At 40.2% G+C, this 20828-nt stretch overlaps 1 protein-coding gene across 1 annotated transcript; it reads left to right on the top strand.

The window, feature by feature from the left end:
- Positions 1–231: 231 nt before the first annotated feature.
- On the top strand, positions 232–18191 carry LOC120546381 (short transient receptor potential channel 4-like). The gene is made up of 11 exons (XM_039781311.1): positions 232–606; positions 1059–1487; positions 4039–4557; positions 11913–12249; positions 14053–14192; positions 15450–15760; positions 15868–16063; positions 16166–16360; positions 16583–16624; positions 16715–16804; positions 16885–18191. The coding sequence occupies exons 2-11, from the start codon at positions 1110–1112 to the stop codon at positions 17257–17259; spliced, it is 2583 nt and encodes an 860-aa protein (XP_039637245.1). The 5' UTR covers positions 232–606; positions 1059–1109; the 3' UTR covers positions 17260–18191.
- Positions 18192–20828: the final 2637 nt, after the last annotated feature.

Genomic DNA, 20828 nt, shown 5'->3' with positions numbered 1-20828 from the left:
AAATAGCATCATGCAACAAAACAAACTGCAACATGCAACAAACTTGAGAATTGCTTTAGTGCATGTCTCCTGACTCCTGAATTTTCACTCGGTGTCCAAAAAACGCCGTGGAAGGGACACTACTTTAACACGACTGCCTTAACAACATTAATAAAAATAAAAAAATAAATAAGTAATTGCATCAGTTGTACATGGAAATAAACAGTAACTGGGCCCCAACTTAATTCACTTTGATGCAGCAACCCGAAGTGAAAATGGGCGGTGATTGCTGAAGATGCGTAGTCTGCCCATGAGTTTTGAGCGCGCAGTTTAGTGCGACAGGATGCATTTCGTTTTCACCTGATCCGACGTGGCGTGTATTTTCCAGAGCCATAGTGTATGTGCAGGGCAGTAGCCTACTATTACCTTAATGCCCATACAGACGAGAGAGCGAAAGGGCCGAGCAGGGGATTGCATGACACGTGCCAATAAGTAACGGTGTCTCCAGTGGATACTTTGATACGATGAGGATCCGAGCACGCAAGTTTTCCTCCTGACAGCCGCGTCCTCTGCTTCTCCGTCGAGTGGGTTTGGAGTAAATCACAACCGGGAAGCAACAGGAGAAAGGTAAAGTTTCAGGGTTTATTTTGCACATAATTATTTGGGTTATAGACTTAATGTATGTGATTTAGCACGCTTCTAACAACAATTCCTCTTTTAGTCATTTGCTGTGAACTCTTCCTTTACTTCATTTTAATCATGTTTCAGGTTATGTTAAACTGTTCTAGATTTGCACAGGAAGAGTGTTTTCATTTAACAGTAACGTGTTTCATTAATCATTTGAATGAAAAACATGAATACGTCTTATTTGGCCAAATATATGTCCTAGAATTATAAATTATATAAATAAATAATAAATATAAATATAATTGAACTTATTTGAATTTTCTTTTTCCTTTTTGAAATTTGTACTCATTGCATTTTTCAAATGTTTGTATAAAAGGACAGTTTTGTCACACTCAGTGTCTGATACTCACAGCTAACACTGAAACTTGATTCCCATATTCCCCCCCCCCCAGTCTTGCGATTTCTCATCCATTCTCAGTTGAGACTGTGGTGCTGTTGCAGCAATGTCACAGCTGTATTACCGAAAACCGGACAACTCCTCATACAGGGACCGCATCCCTCTGCGGATCGTGCGGGCCGAGTCTGAGCTCTCTGCCCTGGAGAAGGCCTACCTGGGGGCTGTTGAGAAGGGGGACTATGCCAGTGTGAAACAAGCCCTGGTGGAGGCTGAGATCTACTTCAGGATCAACATCAACTGCATCGACCCCCTGGGGCGCACAGCGCTGCTCATTGCCATAGACAATGAGAACCTGGAGATCATTGACCTGCTGCTCAGCTATAATGTATATGTAGGGGATGCCCTGCTGCATGCCATCCGGAAAGGAGTGGTGGGGGCCGTGGAGCTGCTGCTCAACCACAAGAAGCCCCGTGGGGAAAAACAGGTAGATCCATGATAACATCCCATAACATTTTAGACAGTTTACATTCTGCACTCTGGCCTCCTTTTTTTTTTAATGCTGAACAGCTATTTTGTATATATTTGTTTCTGTTTCTGTATATATTGTTTAGTATTATTACTGTTCAACATGTTTGTTTGTTTATGTATGAACCAATCACCACGGCAAATTCCACGTAAGTGTAACTTACTGTGGCAATAATTGTTTTTCTGATTCTGATAAGTTTCCACGTTTCTCTTTTAGTTATTGTTTATTGCTAACCTTTCTGGCCTCAGTCGATTACATTTTATTCATTTGTTTGTGTTGAACTTGTTTACAAAGGTTTCTGAGCCTCTTTGCTTGAACAAAGAATATGAAACAACCTTCCCATACAATTATGACTCATGTGATTACTGTACTGTGCATTTGCATTTCATACAAACCAGTGTACAAGGTTTCCAGAAGCCTTTGTCGAGATAATGACATCACTGAACATGGTTACATTTGGGCAGAAGAGTCCTGGTGCCTCACTGTCAGCTACTAATTCCAGTTAGTCTTACTTTATGAAGTGGTTTCCCCTATGTAATACTTTCTTAGGTTCAATTCAATTCAATTTTATTTATAGTATCAAATCATAACATAAGTTATCTCGAGACACTTTACAGATAGAGTAGGTCTAGACCACACTCTATAATTTACAAAGCCCCAACAATTCCAACAACTCTTAGGTAGCTCCTACTCATACAGTCTATGTGAATTGCAAATGCATGCATGTCCACGGCTGGACGGAAAAAAGGAGTCAGTGGGCACAAGTGCAGTATGTGGTGCCTTTAATCTGCTTCACTGAGACACATTGTTAGCTGTCCTTTTTGGCAACAAGTGAAACATCATTGCAGATTTATAATATAACTAATATCAGTTAATATTGAGTTATGTCTTTCATCTTCCATGAATCAATTAATTAAGGGCAACGTTCTCAAATGATCAAAACCTTTATTTACATTGTATAGTATTGTATATTACGCTACAGTTCAGTTTGTTTTTATTACTTCGTGCAGTGTTTTAAAGGAACACGGCGACTTATTAGGACTTTGTCTTATTCACCGTATCCCCCAGTGGTAGATAAGTCCATACATACCCTTCTCATCTCGGTGCGTGCCGTAACTCTGTCTGACGCACCCACTGCTAGCCTAGCTTAGCCCAGATCCTGGAGGTAACCGGCTCCATCTAGCCTAGCTTAGCCCAGATCCTGGAGGTAACCGGCTCCAACGAAGCACTGCTACTTGGGCGGAGTGATATGCTCGCAGCACCTGAGAAGCCCCGTGGTGAGGAGCAGAGAGTAACAACGGTGCTTTTCAGGTGTTGCGCTAATCACTCCGCCCAAGTAGCAGTGCTTTGCCTTCTGAGAATATAATAAATAATAAATTCCCAGTATGTATACACGGTTAGAAGATGGCTGTGTCTCATGTGACCTTGTTATTTGTACACCCTGTGACTCTACAAATCACAACATGTAAAGAGGAGCATGTTGGCGTTATTTTGTCACTTATTGGGAGCAGTAGGCTAGATGGAGCCGGTTACCTCCAGGATCTGTGCTAAGCTAGGCTAGCGATGGGTGCGTCAGACAGAGTTACAACACTCACGGAGATGAGAAGGGTATGTATGGACTTATCTAACTCTGGGGGATATGGTGAATAAGACAAAGTCCCAATAAGTCGCCGTGTTCCTTTAAATGTATGTCCTCCTACCAGTGGTGTTCGTGTGATTCTGATGGCGTCCCTGAGATACACTGGCAGACTGCACCCTGCTCTCTTAGACTAGACTACAGCAGTTTAGAAAACAGATTTGTAGATTCTGGTAACATGCCTGCCTTTCATTAACACCAGCACTAGCTGGACACCAAAAGATGGCACAATATTACCATTTAGGTCAATGTTATGTCAGATTGAATTAAATGGCTTCAGCAGTGAGAGGTTTTCAGTAATGTTATTCTTTAGTCTAAAACTGATAGATAAAGAAAATAAGTAGTTATGTGCTTTCCTCTGTTCTTAGTTTCAGACGTGGCTGTTGTTATTTTAGGAATCTAACTCTTATTATCTGCTTGAAAGTTGCAGCATGGATAGTCTTTGATGTGCTGCTGTGGGTCATTTTGCCACAGTTTTTACAAAAGAAAGTCAGTCTCCACTGTTTGGGTGGCGTTGAATTTGTTGACATCTATGTAAATATGTTTTTGACGCTGCCTGGTCTCCCTGTAATGGATTGTTGTGTTCTGTGAAAAGGAGGAAAAAGAACAAAGGGTGTACGCAGTTGCTTCCAACCAGGAAGATGTTTTGAGGCCAGCTGAACCACAAGCCATTAGCTGTGTGCTTGCTGTTAGACCAGATAGTCAGAAATCAAAGACGGATGAAATTAGACCCATTTAAACCAGTTGGTGCAGGTCCTATAAGGGGTTTAAAAAGCAGTGTTCTTTTGTGAACTGATGAAATAAGACTATACTGTAAATTGATTCTGTTTAATGTCATGTTCATTTGTGTTCCTCTCTTGGCTTCCTGAAAAGGTCCCACCAATTCTACTCGACAGACAGTTTTCAGACTTCACCCCAGACATCACTCCAATCATCCTTGCAGCCCACACTAACAACTATGAGATCATCAAACTGCTCGTGCAGCGAGGTGTTTCCGTACCTCAGCCACATGCTGTGCGCTGCAACTGCGTGGAGTGCGTGTCCAGTTCAGACGTGGACAGCCTACGCCACTCGCGCTCTCGCCTTAACATCTACAAGGCCCTTGCCAGCCCGTCCCTGATCGCCCTGTCCAGCGAGGATCCTTTCCTCACGGCCTTTCAGCTCAGCTGGGAGCTGAAGGAGCTCAGCAGAGTAGAGAACGAGTTCAAGTCAGAGTATGAGGAGCTGTCCCATATGTGTAAACAGTTTGCAAAGGACCTCTTGGACCAGACCCGAAGCTCTAAAGAGTTGGAAATAATACTCAACTACCGTGATGACATGAACCCTCTGCTGGATGAGACCACTAATGATCTGGCCCGACTGAAGCTGGCTATCAAATTTTGCCAGAAAGAGGTAAGCTCTTTGGTGATTGTGATACCCTCTTGGCCCACAGCAGTACAATACCAATGTGTAATACTGGTACACATACAGACATACAGAGAACTGACAGGGTTTTATAATATATTGACACTCGTGGAACAAGCACAACAAGGAATAAGAATTACATTGGTTGAACAACATGGACAGGATAACAAGAATGGTGCCAAGACGAGTTGTAAATGGCCTGAGATGGGTGGAGATGTCCTTGGGGAGTTTAGAACAACATATAATTGCCAGCCGGGCTCTTAGCAACGCATTACAGTAGCACTCTCAGACTGTCCCATGGCAATTAGATAATTGAGTATAATGATGGGGTAAGTGATGGGTCATTTCCTTGAAACACATACTCATAATATGTTAATTAGGGAGGAGACATTTTACTGTCTTTTAACATCATCTTTGGAGTTTTTATCCCCTGAATGCAGGGCGAACTTTCTGTCATTCGTTGTGAAATAGAGCCACTAAGGATTTACAAATTGTATTTACACAGTGGCATTGACAAAATAGGACTTGTCAAAGTTGTTTTTATATGAATTCAGCCACAATTTTAATTCAATTCAATTCAATTTTATTTATAGTATCAAATCATAACAAGAGTTATCTCAGGACACTTTACAGATAGAGTAGGTCTAGACCACACTCTATAATTTATAAAGACCCAACAATTCCAGTAATTCCCCATTCCCCATTCCAGTATTACTTATTAAGTTTATCATGAATTGTATCTGTAAATGTATGCTATACTTTGCATGATTTTTTGCTTAACACAGCAACTGGAAACAATAAAGGCTGGTTAAAATTTGGTCTTAATAATGGATGGCATAAAATAGGTCTCAATTCATCACATTTAGAAGAAAAAATGTGTTGTCTTATTTCTCTTTATAGTGGGAGGACAGGAAATGTGGCATTATTTTTTGCATGCAGTCTTTTGGCTATTTTTTTATGACACAAACCGTTGGCAATGTGAGAATGAAAGCTCAGCGTGACTGTTAGCAGCCCTGTGTGTCATAACTGGTCTCCGTGGCAAAAGGTTTTACAGCTGAACTTCAAGGGCTCAGTGGCTTTGATCACAGATGGGTGATTTGCACAAGATTTCTTCTGTTGATTTTAGACCACATTTTACATTAATCATCTACTAACTACGCTGCTACTACTAGTACTACTACTACTACTACTACTACTACTACTTGCAACAATAATATAAGCAATAATAATGATCACACACGTATTTGCAGTAAGATTTTACTTTCTTGGGACCTGAATGCTCAACTTGACTCAGGCTTTGAAAACTGAAATGTTATCAGTTTTGAACCAGTAAAGTCCTCAGCAATAATAAATACTAGGGTTGTTTGATTATTTTCATAGTCGATTAATCTGTTGATTTTTTTCTCGATTATTCGATTAGTTGTTTGGTCTATAAAATGTCAGACAATGGTGAAAAATGTGGATCAGTGTTTCCCAAAAGCCCAAGATGACGTCCTCAAATGTCTCGTTTTGTCCACCTCAAAAATATTCAGTTTACTGTCACAGAGGAGAGAAGAAACTAGAAAATATTCACATTTAAGAAGCTGCAATCAAAGAATTTTTACTTTTCTCTTAAAAAATTACTCAAACCGACTAATCGATTATCAAAATAGTTGGCGTTTAATTTAAGAGTTGACAACCAATCAATTAATTGATTAATCTTTGCAGCTCTAATAAATAAAACGTCATCTTGTGTATTTAAGTATTTGGCCTGTTTAATCTGGAGGATGGCTAAATCAAGAACAATCAATGAACTTGATAAAACAAAGAGCTTTATGGTTTTTCTCCATTTGTGCTCATGTTTTAAGAAACCGTAATACTTGCCCCACTATTATTTTTGTGCTTGCTCGTGTATTTAGTTTGTGCATTGTGATGAGCATTGAGTGTTTAATTTCATGGAAAATAGTGAAGATTGTTACGAATGCCTTTTGCATTGTTCTTTTACATTATAAGAATCAGTGTGTTAGTCCTTCCTTCATCAGTGGATTTGCTAGTTTAAAACTTTAACAACTAGCCATTAACGTTAGTCATTGTGATTACATCTATGATGTCCTGAAGTTGTGCACAAGAACATAATAGCAACAAACCACACCTTTTTATTGTTCTATGAGCTAGGGCCACTAAACACATTGTTTTACCCTGATGCCCCTCTGTTAGAGCATGTGGGAGAAAATTTGTATTTGGGGAGAAGTATCTAGTCTGAGGTAGCATACATTTCATGGACCTTTTTTGTTGCAAATGTGTAAGTAGAATGTGTTAAAGATGAGATTTGTTCTCTGGTCTGTGAAAGACACAATTAGGAAAAACCATGTAGCCTTTCTAAAGACACATAATGCCACATGACCAAAGAACTCGGTTTGTTGCTGTTTATACAATCTGCTGCAGTGTAGCATGACGCTGAATGAATGAAAAAATATCTAGTTGCTATATAAGTAGGTTTTTCTGTGTGCAATATGCATGTAAGGAAACATAAACTGCTAATGCTATCCTCCAAAAATGTCAGAACAGTGTTAAAGTGTTTTCTGTGGAACTGATTTAGATTATGTTCAAATAAACTAATTACATTTGAACTAATTAAACAGTTTTTAATTATCTTAATTAATAGGCCCTATAGAATAGAAAGCCTTTTTGTCTATTGTCATTGTAATGAATACAAGAAATTACTGTAGGTGTGCTTTTCCTTAACAGTGCAATATAAGACAGGAAGAACGTCACAATGACAAAACCAACTTAAGTTACTGTGATTTTAATAATAAGAGTTTGTATAGCCCTATTTTAAATGTAAACATTATACAGGTATAGATGTAATTTTTTTTACTAGAATAAAAGTATAAATAAGTGTAAACATTTCGCTGTTGTGGATAATTATTGCATTAGAGTAAGATTAAATGTAGATGTATAATTACATGTTGTCAAACATTTCATTGTTATGGATGTGATTTTTGCACTTGAATAAAAGTGTACATAAGATTGTGAATGAAAGCAAACATTTGTAGGGATGTGGTCTAGGATAAGTGAAGTTATTGCACTACTATTAATGTAATGATTGTGCGAGATCCAGTAGGTTAGCCCTTGAAAACCAACATATTAGCTGTAAGGGTCATTCTATGTTTGTAGGAGTTGAGTGTGGTTATGGCTCAGGGAAAGAAACTGTTTTTAGGTCTGGTGGTCTGTGCTTTGATAGATCTGTAGGGATGCCAGATGGCAACAGGATAAATGGGGTGTCCTGGATGGGAGGAGTCCTTTAAAATGTGTTTGGCTCTGCTGAGGCCACAAGATGGGAAGATGTCTTTCAGGGAGGGCAGAGGGCAGCCGATGATTTTCTGTGCGGTATTGATGACACTCTGGAGAGCTCTCCTTTTGGCTGCAGAAAAGGCCACCAGCAGCTTTTCTCCCAGACTGTTTTTCCTGCGCACTTTCAGGAAGTGTAGTCACTGCTGGGCCATTTTAACAGCCGCCATGGTGTTTAAAATTTGATGATGGTGTTGGTGGGTTGGGGTGCAGTCATGGGTGTAAAGAGCGTAAAGTAGCGGACCCAGTACACAGCCTTGGAGAGCCGATGCTGAACATGAAGGTGGAGGAGAGGTGTGAGCCAAGTTTAACAATTTTAGGCAGCTCTGATGTGTTGTAAAACCAGTCTCTCAAAACAGTTCATGACTACTGAAGTGAGTGTGTTCAGTCTGTAGTCGTTAAGGCTAGCGATGGTTGGCTTTTTGAGGGCGGGGATGATGATGGCCGACTTTATGCAGGGTGGGATTGTGGCTTGTGTCAGATAGGACTGGGTATCAAATTCAATACTTTTCAGGCACCGACCGAATTGCCTCTAAAGTATTGAGTATCGAAAAATGCCTTGTCATTTAATACCAAATTTCAATACCTAAGGAGTAAATCTCATCAGTGTCAGTGAGCCAATAAGCATGCAGCATGCTTCTACCAAGATCTAATAATGCTGGTGTTTGGCTGTCTAACGTTACACATCGTAGAGACACGCAGGAAAAACTTGACGTTACGCACAGAGACAGGGCTCACGTAGTAGGAGAGAAAATATAAATAAAAAGATTTGTGCTGTGACCTATAATGTTGTAATTTTTTTTTGTTTTATAAAAATTGGTATCATAAAGTATCATTAAGGAACCGGTATTGGAATCCGTACCAGTATCGAACATTTTTGAACAATACCCAGCCCTAGCGTTATGGAAATGTCTTAGTGAGGACCCCTGAGAGCTGGTCAGCACATCAAGTACTTTCCCGGGGAGTACTCAGGCTCAGCAGCCTTCCCTGGATCCACCCACGTCAGCACACGTCTCACTTCGTGTTCCTGTAGAGTGAATATGTTGGCGCTAAAGGCTGGTGGAGGCAGTGTGTCTATGTTAGGGCTTTTTTTGCCTCAAAGCGAGCAAAGAAACAGTTCTGTTCCTCTGCCAGCTAGGCAGCGATTCCCTGCCACACCAACCCTGGTTCATTGAGATGGTCCACGAGTTTTCTCTTGTAGGCCTCCTTGGCAGCTTTGATGCCTCTCCTCGGGTCGGCTCTGATAGTGGTGTACAGGTCCCTATCACCTTACCTCAAGTCTCTGATGTTGGAAGCTGAACAGTTGAGAAGTGTCTGGACTTTGCTTGTCATCCAGGTATTCTGGTTGGGAAAGACCCGCATGCACTTTCAACAGAGGCATTTTCATTGCAGCTCTTGATGTAGTACAGAACAGTTTCTGTGTATGTCTCCAAGTACTGTTGTTGGAATATATTCCATTCTGTTCTTGCAAAGCAGTCCTGTAGCTGAGAAAGTGCTCCCTCAGGCCAGATTTTAATAGTCTTTGTCCTCCTGAGGGGTGTGTATGCTGGGATAAGGAGCACTGAGAGGTGACCTTATATGCATGCTCTATATATGTATATACCAGGAGTCATTGTTAGTTATTGCTAGTGTGCCAACCAATGGCACACTAGCAATAAGCGTGCAAGAGAGTATTTTAGTAAATGTTTCAATCTGCATGCCAAATGACCTCTTTCACAGCCATCGGCAGTAGTTTAAATGATCTGTCCCCATCCGCATTCCGTGAATGCCCGCCCTACTCTGCCTCTGATTGGCTAGTACGTGTTGCCTTCCTCACAGACTGTGACGCAAAGAAAAAAAATAACACTGCGGGCTCGGTAGATGATTGAAGGCTTAATGCTGATATGGTACACTGATTAACAACAACATTTGAAGACAAAGAGAGATTGCCGATCCCTGCTCTACACAGTATGCCTTTATTTTGAATATGCCTTAGAACAGAATTATTACTTTGAAGGGGAGGGTGATGTGACATGTGAATGGGGCTATTTTCACCTTCCAAAAACCTTCCTCAGACAAAATCTGCTCCTGCCAGATGCAACCTTTTGCCTCCAGTCATGTTATGGCAAGTCAACATCTCACAAGGACAAATAGACAGAAAGCATTCAAGATGTCAGTCTGCATTAAAAGATGACCTCATCACCCACAATTTAATGCCATATAGTACCCTAATGGGGATCCATTTGGCCATAACTAGGTTAAGATGAAATTAACTTCAGTCACCATCTGCAGATGTCCCGCTGATGTTTATATCAAATCTCAGTCAACACTAAAGACATGTTTGCCCTCTTAAAACATTTGTCTTGCATGTGTAGCAAGTGTGTACTCTCTCTCTTGCGTTGTGTGTTGTGTTACAGACGAAACCGTCAATCTTCGTTGGCTATCACAGCCGTTTATTCTGGTAAATAGCAGAATAGTATCTCACAATCACTTTCGTCACTATAAAGAGCTCCAGTTAGCATGAAACAGGCTACTGCAGACTGGTTATACAGTATTACAGTATTACACATGATATTAACAAAATACCAGTATGAAATCACAAAAGTAGATTGTACCTGGTAAATAGCAGAATAGTGTCTCACAATCACATTCGTCACTATAAAGCGCTCCAGTTAGCTAAAATGAAAACAGAAATTATTCAGTTTACTGTTGCCACGGTTGTATCATAAAAGTTTGGTTATCAAGCTAGGCTAACCAGACTAGCAAGCTAGCACAACGTGGTGAACTTTTTCATTTAAGCTAAAACAAAAGAAACAAAACTGGCCTCTAATATAAAATTTGAGACCTCCCGTGTGGATTTACTACATGCATATTAACATATTAACATATTATCACAATGAACACATTTATCTTAACTATAACTTACCATGAGACCGGCTACTGCAGACTGGTGATAGTGTGTAGGAATTTACCCTAAAGTCTGCAGAATAGCACCAATAGATGGCGATCATGTTACAGAAAAAGCCTGTCTCATATGGAAACTACTGGCCAAATGAAAAATTACCTTTTAATGGCAAGTGGAATTATTAACTCCGCTACACATGCTTACAAGATAAAAGTCTGCTATTAATTTGTATCTCACAAGGAACATGTAGTGTTTTTACAACTCTTGTGATTGGATGTTAGCTAAGTTGTGCTAACACATAATTTAGACAGCATAAGCTATTGGTTTGCTGCATATATGCATTATTTCATTAGTGTCTTGCCTCTCTCTTTCTGTCCAATGGGATGTTGAATGTTGAAGCATGTTTTTTCCATCCCTAAGTGTTGCCCTTGCTGTGGGTTATCAGCGGAAGGCGGTCTTGGCAGTTTTTGTCATTGTAACCCATACCTGTGAGAGTTTGAGACTGCAGGGAAATCAATCCATGTTACATCTGTGTAAAGGAGAGTCTTTGGTCCAGGCATTTCCAAATGCTATGTGCAGATATGGGGCATACCTGGGGAGGGCTATTGTGTCTGATTAGCAACTGAAAATCCTTTTACATGTGTTTGTTCAATTGTCTCAGTTGGAGGGTTTAAAGAAGGTTCTACATGTCAGGTTAAAAAAAAAATTATATCTTGTCTAAAATATGGCCACTCCAACATAGACAAGACGCCACAGCAAAGTAATAAAATAAAAATTATCCATTGGTGTAAGCAATTTGTCAGCAGTTTTGTTACTTGCATTTCGTGAAACATGTTTATTTAAAGGTATAATATGTTAGATATTTCTACTACTAGATACTATAAAATGCAGTGAGCATGATGAGTGAAATTTTAAATACAGCCTTTATTGTCTTGAATAATTTTTTTTGTGTGTGTATAATTTGTTTCCGTGTAGTGTTTGCAGGTCATGGATCAAGGTAGTTTAAGCTTAATGGTCTTTGTTGTGATTTGTCCATACTTTTCTGAATGGATTTATGAGAAAAGGGGTTAAAAAAAGGACAGTTTCGTTTTAATTAACATGTCTTTTTTTGTCTCACCCTTTCTCTCAGTTTGTTGCTCAGCCCAACTGTCAGCAGCTGCTGGCGTCTCGGTGGTATGATGAGTTTCCAGGCTGGAGGAGGCGTCACTGGGCAGGAAAACTCATCACATGTATCTTCATTGGCCTCCTCTTCCCACTGTTATCCATCTTATACCTGATCACTCCAAAGAGCCGCTATGGCTTATTCATCCGTAAGCCCTTCATCAAGTTCATCTGTCACACTGCTTCCTACCTGACCTTCCTCTTCCTGCTCTTCTTGGCCTCACAGCATATAGCCGCTGCACACCCGGAACATCAAGGCCCAAAACCCACCACTGTGGAATGGATGATCCTGCCCTGGGTGCTTGGTAACAACAAACATAATACATACACACACACACACTTTTTTTTTTTTTGAAGTTCTATTTATTGGTATTTAACAGACATTACACAACAAAAACATGTCCCACCCCAACCCACACCCTAACATCCTCTTGTGGTTACAAAAAGGGATAAGATAGTTAAAAAACCATTAAACAAATAGACAAACAGTATACAGTACACCATATCCAAAAGAAAGAAAAGGGAAGAAAGAAAAATCAAACATAAAAATAAAATGAGTAAATAAAAAGAAAGAAAAAGAATAGCCACACCTAAAGTCATCATCCTGTCACAGATACAGAAGACCGTACTGAACCAGCAGTATAATTTCTAAGGTTGGTCATCCCAGTCTTTTATATCCTTCAAGTTATCAAAGATCGCGTAAAAGGGCCCCATACCTCATAAAACTTGGACTTGCTTCCATGCAGAGTGTACTTAATTTTGATCAATTTTAAGTGATACAATACATCTCTCAGCCATCTAGCATGACAAGGAGGTCTAGACCCCTTCCAGTTTAGAAGAATGAGGCGCCAGAAGTGAAGTTGTGAACGCAACCACACTGTGAATGGCGGACCGCCAGTTTGCATTAACACCGAACAAGGCAACCATGGGATGCACATCCATTGTGATACTATACGCTTGCCACGGGAACCAAATATTGCTTGCCAGAAAGCGAGGAGGGCGGGCAAGCCCAGAACATAAAAAACGCCGCTGGACATTCGCTGGAGCCGTCCGCACCTCTCACAAGTGGGATCGACGTTAGGATATATTCCTATCGCTATTTAGTTTTACAAAGGTGGGAGCGATGAACTATTTTAAACTGAATGAGACCGTGTCTACAGCAGGGGGAGTGGTTATGTACTTGTTTTAATATTGCCTCCCACATATCTTCAGAGAGAGGGCTGCCAAAGTCTTGTTCCCAAAGGGTTCTCAAATTATCCAAAGGTTGCCCGTCTGGGTGGTTTATTAAAGAATATATCTAAGAAATAGAGCCTTTCTGATTAGGATTCAAGGACAGAATTTGATCTAAGATGGTGGAGGGTGGTTTGTTGGGGAAGGGGGGATAGCCCTTCCTTACAACGTCTCTGATCTGTAGGTAGCGAAAGAAGTTGGTGGAGGTCAGAGCAAATTTTTCTGATAACTGATTAAATGAGGCAAACACTCCATCAATGTATAAGTCCTTAATGAGACAAATTCCATTTGAATGCCAAGCTCGGAAAGCCAGGTCAAGCTTAGCTGGAGTGAAGAGGTGGTTGGTTAAGATGGGTGCCATCAGGGATGGGCTCTGCAAATTTATTCCGGAACTGGGACCATATTTTAACAGTTTGAAGAATTACTGGGTTGTCAGACTGCACGCTGGATACGAGAGCGAGAGGAGAGGTGGCCAGAGAATGTACAGGGGCCATCTGAGACTCCATCCCCACCCAGACCTGAGCTGTAGGGTCAGAGTGACTCTGAACCCACTCAACAACCCTCTGAATGTTACTGGCCCAATAGTAATGGAGTAGGTTGGGTAGAGCCAAACCGCCGCAACGTTTGGGCCTTTGCATAACTGTTCTACGAGTGCGCGGTGCACACACACACACTTTTAACTGCTGTTCATTCTTATGTTATCATGCACAGTTGTACATCTGTACACTATAGTCACACACATTTGGAATAAGTTCAACCAAGATGCTTACTGTGACCATGGCCATAATGTACTTTCTGCACACTGGTTGGTTGTCACATGTTTGTTTTTTTCCTCCAGAACCTTTTTAAAGGGGGTTTTTTTTTTTTTTTTTTGACAGGTTTTATATGGACTGAGATCAAGCAGATGTGGGATAGTGGTTTCCAAGACTACATAGATGACTGGTGGAACTTAATGGACTTCATAATGAACTCCTTGTATCTTGCAACTATTTCTCTGAAAATTGTTGCCTTTGCAAAGGTACTGTATATCCTACACGGCAAGATATTTGACAGCCATTTATTCAAAAATATTTATATCTTCACAGTATAACAAAGATTGCAGCATTTTTACCTAACTTACCTAACAAAAAAATTCAATACAATTTTATTTTATTTATAGTATCAAATCATAACAAGAGTTATCTCAAGACACTTTACAGATAGAGTAGGTCAAGACCAAACTATAATTTACAAAGACCCAACAATTCAAGTGATTCCCCCAAGAGCAAGCATTTAGTGCAACAGTGGCGAGGAAAAACTTCCTTTTAGGGAGAAATCTCGGGTAGTGATGAAAACTTCCTTTTTGGGAGAAACCTTGGACAGACCCAGGCTCTTGGTAGGTGGTGTCTGATGGTGCCGGTTGGGGGTGTGATGAACAGTAGCAATAATAGCCTCAATAAAGATAATGGAACTATGACTACAACTAGTAGTTGTAGTAGTTCATGGCGTAGCAGGGCACTGCAGGGCATAGCAGGGCACTGCAGGACGTAGCAGGGCACTGCAGAGTGTAGCAGGGCACTGCAGGACGTAGCAGGGCACTGCAGGACGTAGGCAGGGTAGGGCAGAAGGTATGGCATAGCGGGAAAGGAGGGAGGGGGAGGGAAGGAAGGGAAGGAGGGGGGGGGGAAGGGAGGAGGGGAGGGGAGGGGGGGGGGGGGGGGGGGGGAGGAGGAGGAAGGGGGGGGGGGGAGGGGGAGGGGGGGAAGGGGGGGGGGGGGGGGGGGGGGGGGGGGGGAAAGGCATGGCGGGCACAGAGCAGGACCATGATTTAGGTACTACCCTAATCCAAGGAAAACAGCTGGGCGAAAAAAACATTAGGACTCCGGGGAGTAAGCTCCCCAGAGCTAAGTTAGTAACAAGCATGTCTGGGACATGGATGCACACAGATGGAAAGAGAGAGGAGAGAGGAGCCCAGTGTGTCAAAGGAAGTCCCCCGGCAGTCTAAAACTATAACAGCATAATTAAGAGCTGGTGCAAGGCAAACCTGAGCCAGTTCTATAAGGGTTGGTAGATGAATCTGACGACTATGAAGAGAAGCAGAGAAGAGAAGGACATATTATACAGTATCTACCACAACTTTTAGCTTTGCTGCAGACTCAATAATAATTTGCTTTTAAGAGGAATGTAAAAATAAAGAGTCAACTTGTGGTCTGGGAAACTTAAAACTTTGCAGGATCTTATTTTAATGGTAGTCTATGTATTCCTCATATTTATTCTCCTTTCCTTTTTTTTACAGTACAGTGGGAACAAACCCAGAGACAGCTGGGAAATGTGGCACCCAACTTTGGTTGCAGAGGCATTGTTTGCCATCGCCAACATCTTCAGCTCCTTGCGCCTCATCTGCCTTTTCACTGCCAACTCCCATCTTGGCCCATTACAGATCTCACTGGGCCGCATGCTCCTGGACATCCTCAAGTTTCTCTTCATCTATTGTCTAGTGCTGTTAGCCTTTGCCAATGGCCTCAACCAGCTCTACTTCTATTATGAAACCCAGGACAATAAGTGCAAGGGTATTCGCTGTGAAAAGCAAAACAACGCCTTCTCAACGCAAGTTGAAGTTCTTAAATAAATTGTCCCTGACAAATCTGCATTGTTAATAATTAATGTTTGTTTTTCCAAGCACATTTTGTGATGTATGGTTGTTTGCTTTTCAGGCTGTTCGAGACACTGCAGTCATTATTTTGGTCTATATTTGGCCTGATTTCCCTCTATGTGACCAATGTGGAACCAGGACATGAATTTACTGAGTTTGTGGGCTCTACCATGTTTGGCACGTACAATGTCATCTCTCTGGTAGTGCTTCTGAACATGCTTATTGCAATGATGAACAACTCCTACCAGCACATTGCTGTGAGTGCTATAGCTTACCTATTTTACAGTTTTACCACACTAATTTGTCTTGTATTTCTTTGCAAATGGTTTTGATCAATTGCTCTTATTTTTACTTTTCAGGATCATGCCGATATAGAATGGAAATTTGCAAGAACAAAATTATGGATGAGCTATTTTGAAGAAGGGGGAACTTTGCCATCTCCATTTAATATAATACCAAGTCCAAAGTCAGTTTATTATTTATTTGGATGGATAAAGACGCTGTTGTTTAAGAGAACAAGCATAATAAGGCTCGAAACCTTTGAAAGTTTGGGGGTAAGGAGTTTCCAGAAATTTGCCCTGATCTGTTACCACCACACCATTGCATCCATTTCCAATGTCTGTCTATACTTTGGTGTTATAACTAACTTGGATTACATGTTCTTTTTAGGAATCGATCATCTAACTTAATCGGTCATTAAGTTAAGAGCTAATGACCCTACCATTGCAATTAATGTCATCCTTTGTTCATAGACCTTTTTTCTGCTTTTATTGTAGAGACGTGCAGCCGAAAATGTAAGAGTAAACCACGTGTATCAGGTAATACCTTGTTTTTTTTATAATGTGTAAAGTTTTGTTGTATCGTTATTGACTTGTCATTGTCGACAAAAAATAATCTTAATTTTGTAGGAAGTTTTGAGGAACCTTGTTAAGCGCTATGTGGCCGCAATGATCAGAGATGCCAAGACAGAGGAAGGCCTGACAGAAGACAATTTCAAGGTAGCATGCAGTCAGTGAGCCAAGTTTGTTGCTGTGTTATCTCTGCTGTTGTTTAATCTCTGGTTCTCAACAATTGACAGGAGCTAAAGCAAGATATCTCCAGCTTCCGCTACGAAGTCCTGGGAATGATGAAGGGGAACCCTCAAGGTGGTAACGTTGCAAGCTCCACCTTGGCTTACCCTGGAAACTCTTTCAAATATTCTCCCAAATTCCCTATTGATGAGCCTCAACAGACGCTGAACGTGTTTGATTTGACCGTCCCCACCCTGCAGAGGGGAGCTGCCTCCACCAGCTCTGGACAGGGCAGGCTCCCCTCTCAGAAATGTGATGAAATATACTCCTTGTCAGAGGAAGATACGTTGGGATCTGGTGGACGAAACCAAAACCGACTTCAGACTGAGAAAGTAATTGTGCAAGTCTTACAGAAAGTGGAGAAAGGACATTCAGGAGATTGAACATTCTTGCAATGAACACACTAAGGAAGTGAAAAATGGGCCAAAGAAATATAAAAATGAATGGTTATCTGCAAGTGAGAAATGTTAATGAAACATTCTTGTTTTGGAATTTCATTTCATTGATCTACCACTTGTTTAACAATTTATCAAAATAATCAAATTCTCTCACAACTACATTCATATTCAGTTTATAATCTTGTTTTCTGTAATATATAGAGTATAATGGTATAATAATATGTTATCTCACATTATATTACATGCATTCACCTCTGATTGATAGAAGTTAGAAGAACAATACTGAGTGAGGACTGACCTCAGTAAGTGCTAACATGACGCTCAGGGAATTGTGAAGCAAGTAAATAATTCATATTTTACCTTGACAATTAATTCCAAAGAGCCCTGACACCCTGCTGCCTATCCTATCCTCTTGCACCTTGAACTGTCCTCTTGCTGTGATATGCAAAACTATCTTAAATCTCTTTGTCTATTAAAAATATATACATATATTACTCCTCATATGCTGACAGTATGCAGTCCCTTTTGCTAAAATAAATTATACAGGAAGAAATAATCAAGAACATCATTACATAAACACAAGTTTAGTTATATATAATACCGGAACAAATTCTATATTGAATTTGGACATAGTTGATTGACTAACAATGTAGCACCTAGCTAATTCAAAGCTTTGGGTCAGCCCTTTCACTCCACCATTACCTCCCTAACCTGTTTGGTGAGAGGGAATGTTTGACTCCTTATTCTGTTGTAGGAGCAGAAGAGGCACACTATGCCATCTAGTTGAGATTTGATGCAAGATGTATTCCTCAACCAAGTGCGCCATATACTATAACTTGCAGACATACTCTTGTGATCTGTGCGTTACTGTGCAATGCTGTAACTTGTAATGAAATTATTCTGCAATTAAATAAAAGAATTGCTCATTTAAAAAACAGTGTTCCTTACTTTTTTGGAGACACATGTTGCTTTTTCAACTTGTTATACTCTTTATTTCAAAATTTGCAAATTAAAGAAAACAACCGAAACATGTTAAATTGGCCTTCAAATCATTCTCTCGTTTTGTTTAACTGCTGAAATCTCTCATCATGTTTACTGGAGAAAAGATTTCAGTAAATAGTTTCTTACCTTCTTTCTGGTTGTATATAAAGTGATCTCTAGATGCACAGTTTACATAGACATTCTCCTTCAGAGAGATGTTTCTCTTGTACTTTGTGACCTGTCAGCGGAGAGGCATTATCCAAGGTCCAGTGCACTCCTATTTGCAGAATAAATGCTTATTTTCTACATTATTCACATCCTGCCTGTTCAATCAGGGGTAAACTGACTCTCCCTTAGGTGAACTGTAAAGTAATTGTTACATCTGGAGCTTTTCTCATAAACAGCGGGCTTGCTGTATTTCATTTCAACTACAGTAATTAAGTATTAATTTACTTGAGACCTGTTCTTAAGTATAATGTTATTGTAGTCCATTCTATGCTGCTTTATACAGCCTCCACTACATTTCACATGCGTTCACAACTAAGGTAATTTATGAGCTTGGCCACTATTAAAACTTTAACACTTAGTTACCACAAAACGGACGTAAAAGCATATTACGGCTACCACATCTATAAAAGAGCCTTTCTTTTATGTCATTTTTCAGTTTCATCAGAATCATAAAAATCCAAACGATACCCAACCCTACTGTACACCCACCTATGTTACATATACTTTAAAGTGGAAAACTTCTAAACTGGGCAGAACATGCAATGACATCTGCATCCAAATACACTGTAGGCTATACTGTATACTAGGTCCACCTTTAGCTGCTTCTAGCCCGTGATCATTTAACATTGAGTTTATTTGTGGTACAGTAATTACTGTATATTTGCTATAAGTATTGTATTACAGTATATGATAGTAGAATCAGTTAATTATCTACTGTGTTAGTGTTGCTTTTACTTTAACTATTTGCAGATCATCCAGCACATCCATGTTGCTTGCAGCTTCAAGCTATGAAGGTGTTTTTATTTTTCTGTTACCATAGCAGCTGAAAGCAAATCACACTATCTTTAGAGAGCCAATCAATAGACTATTTGCCTCTTTGTACTATATCTGGAGAGATCACTCACTTTATATTGATTCTGCATTTTTGTCCTATAATTTCAACTTGAAAGGAGCTATCTACCAAGATATCAGAGGAAACTGTACTTGAATCAAAATGTACTTCATCCATTCTTTTTGACTCATACTGGTGTGTGTGTGTGTGAGAGAGAGAGAGAGAGAGAGAGAGAGAGAGAAGAGAGAGAGAGAGTGTTCTGATTCAAAGTGAACAAGCCACACTGCCTTTCATTAACAATGCAGAGAGTTCATTATTTCTCAATGCAGGGAAGGGCAGAGACTTTAGTTAGAAAATGGTCTGCTCATTGGAGTGTTGGGATTGTAAAGTTAATGTATTCCAGTCTTTGGGAGATGAAAAGGGATTTCATGTCTAAGGGCTTTTCCGTGACTAATCAAGTTCATAAGAGGCGTGCTGCCTTGAAAGTACCATCTTTTTACTGGCTATGTGGTTTGCTGAATGGCTCATTTTCTGATATGTTCGACTTTTCTACTCACTGGTAAAAAATACACATCTAATACACAAGCATGATTTAGGCCAATGGTTTTCAGTCTTAGATCTGTGCTGCAGTAACGGTGTCTTTTTACCCTTTTTTTTTTTTTGACAATCCAGTAGTTGGTCAGGAGGACATTACTTTCCTGCTCACATTTGTAACATCTGTGTAGCCAGGAGGTTGAACAACATGTGGCAGAATGAATGGTGTAAGTGATTCCACTTGGGTATGCTATGAGCAACAACACCCACTGGTAAAGCTCAGCAACAGCTGCACTTTTACAACTTTTAATGTTTGATGCCATGGGTCATTTCGCTCATTAGTAAGGAACCAAACAGATATAACAGCACATTGTAAAGTAGCTGCTGGAGTTGTGAGCCAATTAACAGACAATTTCCTAAGTGTTGCGTCTGTAGTTGTAGTCAGGACACATTTGCCAACATTAAAGTATGTCCTGTTACTTTTTAAGTTGCAAGACTTGCCAATAAATGTAAGATATGGGTGGCTTTAAAAGGCTGGTGTGGCTCCAATGTATGGCATCAAGTACACATTTTAAAATTTAGAACTGAATAAACTCAGACTTTACATCAAAGTTTGGGTGTTACGGTTGGGTTGACTGGTTCTTGGCTTGATAAGAAGTCAAATAGTGATGCATCTCAGTATGTATTCCCTCTCCAATGTAAAAACTTTTATGTGAAAATATCCATGTAAAATAGTAATTCTGCGAGACTCACTGCCTGCACTCTCTCCCACCACTAGGTGGCGCAAACGACATTCTGAAAGATGTACACAGTCAGTGCTCTGGCATTCGTTCAGAGAAGAGATTGTGCAATGTTTCTTTGTTTGCTATCCAAAAGAATGACACTTTTATAGAAAAGTGCAGCTGGATTCTGTATCCCATCTGCTCATTATGTATTTATCTTAATGTGGCTCTCAGTTGCAGGCCTCCAGAAAATATGC

This window comes from Perca fluviatilis, chromosome 2 (assembly GCF_010015445.1).
Source record: "Perca fluviatilis chromosome 2, GENO_Pfluv_1.0, whole genome shotgun sequence".
Classification (NCBI taxonomy): domain Eukaryota; kingdom Metazoa; phylum Chordata; class Actinopteri; order Perciformes; family Percidae; genus Perca; species Perca fluviatilis.
Note: the sequence above shows the minus strand (reverse complement) of the source record. Positions and strands in the feature narration are given on the sequence as shown.